The following is a 15,476-nucleotide window of genomic DNA, read 5'->3' as shown; positions in this document are numbered from 1 at the left end:
TGCATGCATATTTTATGTTTTCTTTATTTTCAACGTTGTACCCCCTAAATTTCATTCTGCACCCCCAGGTGATTAATCCTGGCACAAGGGGAGAAAATTGGGGAGAGGGGTGGCAGGGTGATGCCAAAAATCTACCTCACCCAGTGAAAATCTTATCTTGAGCCACCCCTGGGCATGAATATGGAATATAGGTTTGAAAATGTTTGAATATATGGAAATTATATGTAAAAATAACTAGAATATGTAAATTATGTTCTAAAAACTAATATATGTAAAAATATGGAAAATAAAAATATTATTTCTCGCGATTACATACCACCATTATCAAAGATAATAGAAAATAACATTGATTTTAGCATCATACAAAGATATGTATTTATATGTAAATCAGTCTACTGGTAATTATTTTTCGTTACTTACATGGCTGGTTGCAGGCAAATACATTGCTTACACATCTTACCATGACATCTTTTTGGTATTATTGAATACAAGGTCCACAACAAGCTAGTCACGTTGCTTAACATTTGAATATGTTAAATTTCACCCTGAAGATTACATGTGGGATAAGAACTGCTTACAATAAATAAATACAAATCATGTCCCTTCCTCACGATATCTGGTAGTACTTTGCTTAAGCTAACAAAACTGCTTTTTTTTTTTAATTACAAGCATAAGAAAACAGTTTTTCGTTGTGACGTTTCAGGAGAACACACACTGATGTCTGATGAAGGGAGCGTGTATTCTTCTGTAACGTCACAACGAAAAACTGTTTTCTTATGCTTGTAATAACCGTAAACTACAGGAAAATAAAATATAAGTTATTTCGGTGGCAACTGCCATTATCCTCATTGGATTAAAAAAAAATATACTAAATTAGACTAAATCCTCAAGGTTGGAACTCGCTGCACTTTTGATTGGCATGTTCTGTTGTTTTTTTGTAGGGATGTGACAAAGCTGAAAATTTACCAATACTGATGTACTCACCGATAATTTTTGGAACCGATGCCGATATTTAACCGATTCCGATACATAAGATTATTCAACAGAAATGGGATGTTATTTTCAGCATGACAAAAATAAATTTGCTATGTACATTTCCATTGCAAATCATATGTATATACAGATATATTCTCAAGAGATGCGAATGTACATTTGAATCTACAAAAAGTGGTTATGTGAACCTTTAAGTAGAAAATAGATTCTCAAGAGATTTAACTTTAGTACACAAGCAGTTCTTTGAAATGCAAAATGAATTCCCTCTCTTAATGTTGTAAATTTAATGCTGGCAGATTAAACTTCAGAGACATGGGTATTGGAAGCACTTCTGGAAGTAACCTACTTCTTCTCTTATCGCAAATCTGTCCAGCAAACACTGAACACTAGTTCATTGAATACTGATTCAGCAGTTATCCCAAGTATTTTCTTGCCACTTGCTTCAGGTTTGGATACTCATTTTTGAATTTCCAATACAACAGTGGATTCTGGTCACGTGGAATAATTGGTTCAGCAATGTACTGTTTTATTTCTGATTTTGAGGTAGGTTGATCCTTTCAATGAGAGTTTGCAATAATTTTATTACAAAAACTCTACAATGATGAAGAATCATAACCTAATTTTCAATAAATCTTACAAAACTTAAATATAAAATTTATTAGAAGGTAAAACTGTAGTATTATCTGTACCGGTTTAAATATCGGATATTTGCTGATGCCGATATGTCAATTTCTGCCGATTTTCATACATCTGTAATTGGTAGAGGCATGCAAATTTAGTTTTTGACGAAAACACAAAATATGAAATAACATGCTGTAATGTTCATTTTTCATGTTTCTGAAAGGTCTGAGGTGCATTTTTCTACCTTGTTTTGTCACGAAATAATGCGAAATTGACTCTTCAACACGAAATTTACCGTTTATATACCGACGCAACACTTTCTGAAGTCTGAAGTATCCTGTGAGTTATGCAATTCACGAAAAATTGATTAATTCTGCTGTAAATATTTGAGAAGCAAAAATGGACCCCTTTACACAAGAATAAACTTAATACTCTGGTAATTACATAAATGTGATATTAGAAGGGATAAGTTTATTTTGTGTAATAAGTGCAGTTTTCAAATCAAATTTAGGATTATATTCACAATTTTAAAACCAAAATGTTATCTTATATAGGACTTTTGATGTGATTATTCACCGCTATAACACCGAAATTTTATTTTATTTACTGCTTTTGAACCCGAAATCGACTCTATTTTTGTACCGAAATTTTGCTTTTTTATTTACCAAAAATATGTGCCTCTAGTAATCGGCTTCCGCACATCCCTAGTTTTTAGTTTGTCGAATGCTGATAGATGTGCTGTTGTTGTGTGCCTGCCTGCAATCGCATCGTTTGACATTCCTTGGTGTTGACTTCTGTAGTAGGGTGATTACAGGTAGGCAGATGACGACAACAGTGCAACTAGAAGCATTTGACAACAGAAGCATGCCAAGCAACAGTGCAGCAAGTCCCAACGAGGATGGTGACGGTGGCCACTGAAATTAACCGGACAACAAAAAACAGTTTCGTCGAAAAGTGAGTTTCTCACTTTCATACGTTTCTCTGTATTTATTTATTTACTACTGCCTCTGTCACTTCCCAAAATATAAAAATGGTGTCATTGGGGTATTTTTGTCTAGTATGGTCTTCGCATCAAGTCTGAATTTTCCTTCCCCTTCCTCACGATATCTTTAACTTCCTGTAATCTTCTCAGTATGCTCTATCTGGAAGCTTTCTCTTCAAATCTTACATTTATGTATCTGTATGTAAACACAACATACCTCAAAATTTGATATCAGCCTCTCTTCAATCCATGTCAAATTATGAGCTTCATTTGTAATTCTACAAAATAAATGCTCTTTAGCTGAAATATGCATTTTTGTATGCTAATTAGGTGTTAACTAAATGTGACTGCCCCAAGAAAATACCACCCCATCAACTCTACACTCACTTTTCTGGCACTCCTCACTGGTGGGAACTCTGTACATGGATTATGGATAAACATACAAAACAAACGATCCTTTTCCCACCCTAACTGAATGAACATGTTGTATGTAGTTTATTTTCAAGTGACATATGTCACAGTCATTATCATCTCCTTCTGAAGTTCCTTAGCATGTCACTGAACAAAACAGTTGAGTTTGACCACTTCTCAACAAATATGGATCCCCTCTGAAAGATCTACAGGATGTAAAGTACAGCTAAACAAATTCTATAGAAACAAGTAAATAATGCACATTAGTACTTTAAAGGAAAATGTATTTGTTTAAGAACCATGAACACTTTTTTTTTTCATTTATGACACAAGTATAAAGTTGAGAAACAGCAAAAATGCAATGAAAAACATATTTATCTACACAGTAACCATAAGAAATAAATCACACAAAAGGCACACACAAAAAAAATCAAGTTTATGCTATTGCAACCTTTGCAACTTCAGCCGCACAAACGAATAGACAATGCACTCAAAATTGCCATATACATCAGAAAATAAGGTATTCTTTTGTTATCTCTACATTTCTTTATATACAGAGAGCCTACTTGTAGATTGAATCTAATTTATGGATTATTCTAATTCATCAGGATATTAGGCAGGAAATATACAGGTACATCTTTCATATTGTTCAACAGAATTGTCATGGAAACTGCAGGATACTCATAGAGGCTTCATGGTACAAATTACCTATTAAACGGGACCTTAATTTTTCAAATTTGAAATAACCTGAAAAAAAAAGCATATTGTTGTCAGAAAGTGAATATGAGTAACACATTTTTATGGACAGTAAAAAATGACACGAATGTGGTATTTTTACGTGATCTTCTGGGTTTCTCACAAATTTTGCCACTGTGTATATGTATACAGCAAACATATTGCAAAATTTGGATTTGTGCAGCTACGAGAGCATTCTGTGATTTGATAAAACACTGGACAGGAAATGAATGCTACACTCATGTTTTTCAAGGAGCACATCGTCCTTCACCTAGAGTTGACCTAATTTTGTTCTGTACTTGTGCTAGGGACTTGTCTAGGTTTCTTGGCCTGATTTATAATGTTTAATATAAAACTGTTTTCTAACAAGATTTTTCTTTCAATGTATCCCTGCTGTAATATTCTTTTTAGGGGCTTATCTATTGGAGTGTAAGTAATTTGTATATCTAGAGTAAATACTTTTTTCTATAAAATGAGGTTTTATGTTTTTACATCCAGGCTTGAATTCTTGACTCACAATTGTGTCAGATTATCTTTTGTGCATTACCACTCCTTACTGTGTTATTTTGATTTTTTTAGAGTACGTACATTATTCAAAGTACTTAAAATATCTTCATTGAGTGACATAAAAATGCATGTTGCAAGTAAATTTGCATAATTTTCTAAATCTTTTGTAAAATACACAAAATAATAAACTATGCCCCATAAAGTCCAGGGTCCGGAAATGGATTTTCATTGGGTATCGCACATCAAGACCTCATCGTTGATGTTTTCTGGCTTTCTTCATCCTGTTACTTCTTTCTAAATAGCTCCAGAAGTGTCCTTACCCAGTACTCAACAAGGACTACCCTCCGACTGCTTGCACCAAAATCAAGAGAACTAACCTCTTGGCTACTTGGGAGCTCTGTTCTATAGAAAAATGTACTGCAATTTTTTTAAATTCAAATCATTACATGTTAGAAAACATTAATGTTTATAGCCTCTAATCATGCAATGGAGGGCCAAAATGTCTCCGTTTCTTGCCAAGTGTTATGCAAATAATATGTCAGGTTTTATGTGGAACAAATATGCTTCTTACTAAACCGTCCCAAACAGTTGTATGTCAATTAATTTTGAAATTCTGACAACAGGCTAAGATTAAGAATGGATTAATTTCTTTTTAAAATTTTAATGTTGAGCACACCTCATTCTTTAAATAATAATAATAATAATAATAATAATAAAAAGCAAATTTGGAGAAAAATAACATGAAAAATTCAGGTCCCTAACTATTAAACTATTCTTCCTCTGTAAATGTTGCAATATTATGTTACAGAAAGTTCATCTTTTTCCAAATAACAATTAAAAAAACAAAACAGTTGAAAACAATTCTGGTAAATATTTTCTCTTTGATAATACAAAGACAGTTATAATTATGCTTTGTTGAATAATAAAATAATTCGACACAAGAAACTGTCTTATACCTTATTGTTCACTAGTATTTATAAACAGCACATTGATTAACCTGTGACAAAATAATCAATGTATTTTTTATAAATATATTGTGCATAACAATCAAGTATTTTGGAGGCTCCCCGATGGCACAGTGGTTGCATCGTCACCTTGTAATCTAGGGGTCGCAGGTTTGATACCCGGTGGAGGGACATAGTGCTTCGGATTCCACTTTAAACTGTAGGTCCATTTCCGATTAGCCTTACTGCGCATAAAGTGGACTTAAAACACCAACTCAATCAATCACAAAATTTTATTAATGTACAAATTTTATAATATTTTCTGATCAGAGCTTCAACCATGATTGGAAATTTGTCCCTCATTGTTCTTTCTCAATTTTTGCACATGATAATTCTGAACAAATTTTCAATCTAACACATTTTAATAATAATGAGATACAGTGTGACATAATTTGTGTTAAAGTGATCTTGTTATACTTATGTAATTCTTTGCAATTCATTCTTATCTGCTAACATTTTTTCATACATCATGTGCGTATACATAAGGCCATTACTACAAATTAACTTAATTTGGTTATAGACATTGCTCCTAGCTCTTGCAAAAATATAGATCAAATAGCAAAATAGTATATATGAAGTATAATGACTAATCTAAAGAAAATATTACGCAAAGTAAATGAAATGGCAATAGCCGGTAAGATACAAGTAAAATATTATAAAAAGGACTAACAAAGAAGTACAATACGTGAAAGATACATAAATATTTTATGTACATCTATGGAAAGAAGAGGACAATGAGGTAAACAATAAAATCGTAACTAATATTAAGATATGTAAAGAAGGATATTATAATCAACTAATACCTTGTCAGTGTGCAAATGCAAAAGCACGGCCTTCTTAAAGGGATGAATATTGTAATATTTCTAGTAATATATCCTTGTAAACACATAACAAAGCAGAGAAAATAACAATAAAAATACATATAACAACTTTTTCCATAACTTATAGCTCACCTTCCTTAATAGCTTTGGACACATCTCAATAGTTTTATTAAAAATTATTCAGTATGTACTAAATATTGAATACTATATAAAGATAACTTCACTACTATAAGGAGTATTATGAAAAGAATTTGCAATTACACAAAAATAATACATTCTCCAGTGTATAATTAATTCTAGAACATTCAAAAAATTTGGAAAAATTAATTTTTGGACTTTTCAAAATACTTTTGACATTGTTTCTTCACCTATTTACTTCAAAATTCAATGTTAAGCCACTATAAATATTGATATCTTCTAAAAAAAAATAGTTTTGCACTTTTTTGTTAAACACCCATTTGTTATTCTTTTGTGTAATTTCTGCCACACACCGTTTCAATAGCAAAACAACCTGACCTCAAAATGGAACTCATCAGGCTAATATATTACCTAACATAAATATACACTTTCTTTGGTTATTGTATGCAACTCTATTCATGTACATAACTTTGTATTGAGTCATATGTCTTTGTTAAAATAAACATAATAAAAAAACAAGTATTTATTGTCTACATGCACATTTATTCGGTTTGCACCGAACATAGTTTCTTCTGAAAAAAGAAAAACATAATGCCATCCCCACTTTCATTGTTTACACCACCACACACACTTCAAGTTTACTTGTTGTTAATATTTTATTGAAAAATAAAGTGCAATTGTGAGTTGTTCATGTAAATATCACCTTCACACCACATGTAAGTGAAAAAGCACACTCAGTGTATACCTTTAACTATTATTATGAGATTAAAATTGTATTAAAATGTCAATTAAAGGGACACTGGATGAGTAATTAATCTCCACGTGTATGTGTCACGCAATGTAGGAAATGGTTCACATATTCTACACAAGCACTGCCTACCACTTAGAGAATATGAACATTCGCAGGTATATCTGTTACGTTAAACTGTATGTCCCTTGGTTCTTCAGAGAAAAGGAACTCTCAAAATGTAGAGCATTCACATGCACACCAAAAAAAAAAGAATTGTGCACAAATCTTATTATATAAAATCACAAATCACAACAAATAATAATAAAAAAAAGGGACTAATCTGGCATATCGATTGAAACAACAGGCACAACTGGCTTCAGTTCTGTTTTCTTAATTCTTTTCTCAGACTTGTGAGATATGATGCCTGTAGAATCATCCTGTTCTTCACTTTCATTGTTCTGAATACTGTATGCTATGTTCCCATACTCTTGTAGAAATGGACAGATTCCAAGCAAGAACTGGCAGAAATCTTTTCTAATACCGAACCACCCTGGAAAAATACATAAGTAAACTTGGATGACACAAATATTAATTCTGAAAGTAGATGTAACAACATTAAATTTAAACACAAAAGCAATAATATTCTTTCACTAATATGTGCTAGAGTACATGGGAGAAAGTAAGTACTTGTTTCAAGTGTATTAATTTAATAAAAATAACAATAATAATAAATAACCTGTGGTGTAACAGCCTGTGAGGGACCAGTATCTACCTATCGACTGCCAGCTTCACTCTCGCCAGAGGTGAGAGATCATCATACTACTTATGACTCCAAGGTAACGTCTGGTCAGCACAACAAACCCTCAGTCGCCGTTGCAGGTTTCCATAACCAGGTTATGCTTCTCATTTGTAGTTCGCCAATTTACTCAAGATGGTGGGTGGTCACCGGTCCCATACACAGGCTGATATCTCAGGAAAAGTTGTTACGCTTCCCCACAGAGACTCGAACCTGTGTGAGTCCTGTAGCCGGAGCCCAAAATTGCACCTTAGATCACACAGCCAAAGTATTGGACATTATTTGAAAGGCCCAGGTGACATTTTGGTCATTTTTGTGTGCCATTCTTCAATTTCGAGTGAAATTGCCATGCCATTCAATTTGCATTGGACTCTGTGAAGCCTTCTGAAATTGGTAAACACAACACGAAAACAATTTATCTACAGTATAGCTTCTAATAACCTTTTTCCTTAATGAACTCAGAAATGACCAAAATGTCACTTACCATGTTTTACACCCGAGCCCTTCATTTCATAAATATAATTGTTAGAATGAATGTGCCATTTCAAATTCAATACCATTGCTTAACATTGCTTTGTAATTAAATGTGATTTAAATTCTTTAAAAAAATAGCTGAAATTAACACTATATGAAGTTTCTTTCAATGAACTGGGACTAGAAAGATGTAAGACAAACTGTCAGGAGCATGAGAGAGAGGTTATAAGACCACACAAAGGATACAGAGAAGAAAATCAAAGAACTGCACTAAATACATTTCGTATGAGGGGCCACAGATTGGGTGGGGTGAAATTGTTGAATTGACTGATTTAGTTCATTTTACGTCACTTTTCTGCCACTTTTGGCTAATCACAACAAGAAATTGTTGGCAACAAGAGAAAAGAATACTTTCAGATGCCATAAACATATGTAATGCACATTTCTGATGCATGAGATTGGGAACAAATGAAAAGAAATCATAAAAAAGGCATACTACAAATAAAGCATTACGGAGTAAACCCAGAAGAATTTAATTTGCCTATACAACAGATTAGTTTCTATCGTTAATGTTACTGTTATCAGCTGATACAGTGGAACTTCCTATGTTTATGTTATGTTTCACAGAGAACCAAAATGGAAAACAAAACCCCTCATAATACAGGAATATGTAAAATCTTGGAATGTAAAAATTGGGGATTTACTGTCTATGCATATTAGTGTATTGGTTTGTTAGCAATATTGCTAATAATTTAATAGATCCAGTATTTCTATAAGTAGGTAGTAATTTTGTGCAAAATCCTGCCAACATGTTATTTTTTATGAATACAATTGCATAATTCACATCCTCAGGTTTTGTACGGTAAATTCCAAAAATACAGTTGTCTTTTTGGGGAGGAAGGGAGAGAGGGTAAACACTTGTTAATAAAGTAATTTAGGAAGTGAATGAACAGCTCAGGTTCTTTATGAAACATCTGTAATATTACAGGGTTTATCAAAAAGAACCATCCGATTTCAAAAGGCTATATTTAGGCAACCAATGAACACAGAACCTAGCAGTAAGTTGTAAAATACATGTTGGAATATAAAGTTTTACTTACACAATTTTTACAAATGCTCACATACTTGAGCGAGCATGTCTGATATTACTGCAGTCACTGTTGTTGTTCCACAGTTTTGCAGCTCGCCTACAGTTCTTGGTAGGAGGCACATGCACGGAGTCTTTCACGAACCCCCACAAGAAAAATCACAAACATTGAGACCTGGCGACCTCGGTTGGCAATGGTGTAAAGCAAACACAAAGGTGCCAGTGCATGGTGCTCAAAGTAAAACTTTATTCCAACATGTATTTTACAACTTACTGAAAGGTTTTATGTTCATTGGTTCCCTAAATATAGCCTTTTTAAATCGGATGGTTCTTTTTGATCCCAATATCATTAAATTTTACATCAGTACATTATTGGTTATCAGTAGAGGCACGCATATTTCGTTTTTGATGAAGACACAAAATGTAAAATAACATATTGTAATGTTAATTTTTCATGTTTCCGAAAGGTGTGAGGTCCATTTTCCTACTCTGTTTTGTCGCAAAATGATGTGAAATGAACTGCAAAATGCAAAATAGACATCTCTTTTAAGGGGCAGGAAATGTTTTTTCAAGATATTCATTTGCAACATTGATTATATGTAAGATATTGGGGAGATAAATAAATTTTTCCTTTGGACTTTCTCTTTACTTTTATTATTTTCATAGTTATTAACAATTACAATGTGGTTACCTATGCTAAACACCGCCCACTTAACACACACATTTAAGTTTTTGGTAAAGAATAGTATGTAATATTTATATAAATGATTTTATCTAAAAAAATTTACTTAATTACTTGCCTTATTGCATTTTTTGTGATACTTTGATTTGAGTGAAACATCAGAAAACAATTTTTCCCTTCCTTAGACAGAATGGTACGTTGCAGGCTCTGCATGTCCAAATTGTCCTGATTGGTGTTGCACACGTACTGAATGCAAATTGCACATTTTCTTGAAATTCCCTGCACTGGTTGCTGTGCAATGCCTCTAATCTTATTTGGTTATTTACTTTTGGTTTGTGATTACTTATTTCAACACTCTTTCCCTGGAAAACTCTCAAACTGTCTCTTTTTTCATTCTTTACTATAACCTTATTTGACAAGAGTTCCTTGTACATTCTTCATCGCAAATCCTAGTTTGTCAGGCGATCATAGCCAGAATCCTCAATAACCAAATAAACAAGCTTTTCTACAAAATCTTTACATGGAGTTCTCGAAGACAAGTTGGCAAGAATACACCGTCGCCTATGCGTGGTGGTTAGTGACACTAACCACAAATTTTATAAGTAATTTGTGTCAGGACACACACATAAGTCAAATCACAAACACTTACATGTGAGAAGTACAGCTCATTTACTTATAAAATGTCTACGAACACTTCGAGGTGACACTTATTTTGACGAAAAGCTAAGAAGAATTGAAGACGTGACCACACACCTTAATATCTAGCGCTGAAGTGAGGAAGAAATGTGTCATGCTTCTCTAAGCTCAAACGAAACAGCCAAGTGTAAAACCCTACCATCTACTGGTGAATTGATGAAATACATATGTGATCAGTGTTATTAACCACCCCACAGGGAAAGAACCGTTACAGTTTGAAAATGTGGTTAGCATAGGTAACCACCGCCCCTCAAAGAGTTAAACCCAAAATTTTGAGCTTATTTACCAACGTGACACTTTCTGAAGTTTGAATTATCCTTTGAGTTATGCAATTCATGGAAAATTGATTAATTATGCTGTAATATTGAAGAAGAAAAATGGACCCATTTATACAGGAATAAACTTAATACTATGGTAACTACATAAATATGCTATTAGAAGGGATATGTTTATTTTTTGTAATAAGTGCAGTTTTTAAATCAAATTTAGGATTATAGTCACAATTTTAAAACCAAAAAGTCATTTTATATACTGCTTTTTCACCGCTATAACACCGAAATTTTATTTTATTTACCACTTTTGAACCCAAAATTGACTATGCTTTTGTACCAAAATTTTTCTATTTACCAAAAATATGTGCCTCTATTTATCAGCAAAAGTTTTGCAATGGTCCAGCCTTATGAAAATACAGTTGAACCCCAATTTTTTCGTTAAAAGTACTAATATGGGTTATTAAATTTCATAATTATAAAATACCAAAAGCGCACAAGACTTGAAGGAACCTCCCAAAACATAATCGAGCAACAGGATATGTAAAAGCTTTAACATAAATTTATACAGACACCAAGAGATGACTAAGTCATGTTTGACTTTTTACTATTACAACAGGTGCTCAAAGTAGTCACCATTAGCATGCAGACACTTCTGATGTAGACAAATACCTGCTCAAGCTACATTGGCCGGACTGCCTGCTCATTTTCTTACTGAAGCACCAGTGTAACTGGTTGTCAAGCATGTTGGAGGTTCTGTTGCAAATCCCTGTAACCGTTGTTATTGTTCCTTGCACACAATCATATTTAAAATATTAGGGTGAATCAAATGAAAACGGAACAGGGGCCACAGAATGAAATCAACAAGGTGTACTTCAAACGTAATCTCCAAATTTACACAATTACTTGTCCCACTGTTTCACCAAGCATTGAATACCCTGCTCGTAGAACTCCTTTGGCTGAAATCGGAACCAGTTGCAAACATTGTCCATGACTTCATTGTCCAAGTGGAAGTGCCAACCCTTCAATGCCTTTTTCAACGGACCGAAGATATGGAAGTCGCATGACGATAGATCAGGGCTATACGGTGGGCGTTCCAACACTGTACACCCAAACGTCACCAACGTGTTCTTTGTAACAGCTGACATATGGGGCCATGCGTTGTCATGCAGCAAAACCACTCCAGAGGACAAAAGGCCAGGCCGTTTGTCCCTGCTGAGCGCAAACAGTGGAGGGTACGGTAGTAACAAGCAGCGTTGATTGTTTGACCATGGTTCAGGAACTCAAGGAGAAGGGGTCCTTCATGATCAAAAAAACATGTCAGCATCACTTTGCCACAATTCTGCACCCTCTTGGACTTCTTCGGCGATGGAAGCGCTTTGTTCCGTACATCCACTGTTCCGTTTTCATTTGATCCACCCTCATACTTCAAAATGGTATTGAGCATGAATGTGCATTTTGTTTGAGTGCTTTCTCAGTCACATGGTGACCAGAATATTCATGTGATTATGAACATCTTTTGAGAGATCACCATACTACACATTGCTACCATAATTATAGAATCAATTTAAGTTCACATATATATAGGGCCTCTCTGTACAAGTGTTCTAAACAGACTTGGCATCAGGTGTAAAATTACTTCACGCAAGTCGTTAAATCAATTTGGCATGCGTTTCACTGCCAAAAAAACTATATTACGAGTAAATTAAATTGCATATTATCGAAATACCATGTAGCAAGACATATATAGAAAACAAAGGCCAAATGAAACTTAAGTAAAACAGCAACTTACATCTGTTCCCTCCTTTGGCTCCAAATGACATGAGGATAAGTGTAAAGTATGAAAGGAAGAGTGGAGACACAACTCCACAGTAGCTGAGGGAAATGTCTTCATCTAACTTGTTAGCAAGAAGAACCTATGGAGAGAAAAACAAGTACTGTATCAATGAAATAATCGCTCAATTAATACATTGATTTATTTTACTTCGCTTCTTTTGCTACTATCGGCTAATTTTCGAAGATGGGAATGAGTGATGAATGGACACTCACAAACATCCATACCCAGGCCATGATTCGAACCCGGGACCCCTCGTGTCGTAGCATGATGTGCTAACCACTCTGCCACCGGGAGGGGGGGGCACTAAATTAATAGAAAATATCAACTGGTGACGTGAGGAAGCAGTAAATTTGCAGATTCTGATGTGCTTGCCAAAAGCTTTTGAACTAATTGGATGTAAGTGATGTAAATTTTCTCTTAACGTATTATAAACATCCTTAGATATTATACACTGATACAGCAATAGATTTCACATATTCATGAGAAGGAATCAAGTTATGATATTCCAAATCATTACAAGGAAGCACCTTCAAAGCATCATGTGTCAAGTTTCTCCTTAAAGAACAGTCCCGTACTGTATTAGGCTTTGCCAAAACCATATCAACACATTGAAAGTAAGAAACTGAATGTTCAATCAGTTTAAATTGGGACTGAGATGATGATGAATTGGTGAGGCCAGAGGTTTTCAAACTTTTTCCTGTTGTGGTTCCCCTCCGTTTCCAAAATCTTCACAAGCCTCCCTTCAATAATAATAAATAAGCACATGTGAACGTGACCATAAAAGATCAACACAAAATCTCTTCATGTGTTTATTTACTGTTGGTGCAAGTAATGAAAATATAATGTGTGTCATAAATACAGGTGATGTGCAATTTTCTTACTGTCTCTAAGCTGGTGTGTGCAGTGATACGATATGCAATGCATGAAAGAAATCACCAGTGCTTTCATCTGTAATCTTTATCTTACATGGGTGGACAAGACAACCAAATGTCAACCTCCATTCCAGGGTGTACACCCCTGGAATGAGTTTTGCAAACTAGTGAGTCTCAAGCGTCAGTCCTCTGTGGGGTTCGGGTTGTGCTGTCCCTACATGTTTGTGATTGTCCCTTCAACCATCTCATCATCATTCATCCATATCTTCGCAATTAGCCAAAAGTGGCAGAAAAGCGAAGTAAAATAAACTAAACCAATTATCAAATTTTTCTCTTACAAAGTAGCAACTTCTTTTAGGAGACTGACACCTTGTCTGATAAGTGAAAGATTTCCATTGTACCTTCTAGAGATACATTCAGTTGACGTAAAATATCAGAATATGTTTTCAGCATTGGCATGGTATTTTTTCTACAAAATACGAGTGCTGTTCCTGTCTCAGTTCAGTAACATGGGAGATGACATTGCAGATGGACAACCAACGTAAGTTGCAATAATACGGAAGAAGATATTGATATTTATTATTAACACATTTGAAACTTGGAGAAAAAAATACATTTTTCTTCTGGAGATCTCATGTTTCCCCAGCAAAAAAAAAAAAAAATTTCGCTGCCTCCCCAGCAAGACACGCCACACAGTTTGAATACAGGCTAATGCCAGTGGCATCAGTTGAAATTTATTTACTCAATGATAGTGGCAGATACTTTTCCAGCATTTGTGGGCCTCCCCGATGGCGCAGTGGTAGCATCGTCGCCTTGTAATCAAGGGGTCCCAGGTTCGATACCCGGTGGAGGCTCATAGTGGTTCAGATCCAACTTTAAACTGTAGGTCCAGTCCTGATTAGCCTCATCATATTCAATTCCTGAACCTTCCTATACTGAAGTAACTCATTGTCTTAACATTCACTCAGTAACTAATGATGATTATAACGAATCTGTAAAAAAATTAAAATCGAGTAAATCTAGTGGTGCGGATCAAATTCCTACTTATATATTTAAAGCTTGCGCTGACGTATTACTCATACCACTTTGTCATATATTTAATCAGATATTAAAAACCCAAATATTTCCCGATATTTGGAAAATTAGTAAAGTAGTCCCCATTTTTAAATCTGGTAATGCTTGTGATGTAAAAAACTATCGACCTATATCTCTTATATCCGCTCCGTCTAAGATATTTGAACAAATTATTTATAAAAAAATATTTAACCATGTCAAACCATTTATAACTAGAGAGCAACGTGGGTTTTACCCGAACAGAAGTACTACAACTAACTTGATCACATTAACCAATTTGTTTTTGACTCATTTAATGAGAGATCCCCAGTAGATGTAATATATATTGATTTTGTCAAAGCTTTTGACAAATTAGACCACTCAATTTTGCTTCAGAAATTATCAAACTTTGGCTTTTCTATAAGTTTATTAAAACTAGTAACTTGCTATTTAAGTAATCGAACCCAATTTGTAACATATAATCAGGTAACCTCTTTTCCGTTTATTGTGCACTCTGGCGTACCACAGGGTTCAAATTTGGGCCCTTTATTTTTTCTATTATATATTAATGACACCATGAACAATTAAATACTCCAAGTGCTTATTGTTTGCCAATGATGTAAAAATATACAAGAGAGTAAATCATGAGACTGACCGTCTAGCTCTCCAATCCGATTTAAATAAATGTTGAGTTTGGTCACAAACAAATAAGCTTTCTTTTAATGTCAATAAATGCTTTGTACTTTCTTTTGCTCGATGACATATGAG

General features: G+C 34.2%; 1 protein-coding gene across 1 annotated transcript in view; it reads right to left on the bottom strand.

The window, feature by feature from the left end:
• Positions 1–3,274: 3,274 nt before the first annotated feature.
• LOC145986626 (transmembrane protein 185B) overlaps positions 3,275–15,476 on the bottom strand; it is a 28,787-nt gene continuing 16,585 nt past the window's right edge. Inside the window, exons 5-6 of the mRNA XM_083120858.1 lie at positions 12,739–12,862; positions 3,275–7,492 (exon numbers count right to left, since the gene is read on the bottom strand). Coding sequence (XP_082976984.1) covers positions 7,278–7,492; positions 12,739–12,862 — 339 coding nt within the window. The 3' untranslated portion in view covers positions 3,275–7,277. The remainder of the gene's footprint in view (positions 7,493–12,738; positions 12,863–15,476) is intronic.

Source organism: Lepisma saccharinum, chromosome 4 (genome assembly GCF_977018435.1).
Source record: "Lepisma saccharinum chromosome 4, izLepSacc3.1, whole genome shotgun sequence".
NCBI lineage: Eukaryota > Metazoa > Arthropoda > Insecta > Zygentoma > Lepismatidae > Lepisma > Lepisma saccharinum.
This window is presented reverse-complemented; position numbering and strand designations above follow the sequence as displayed.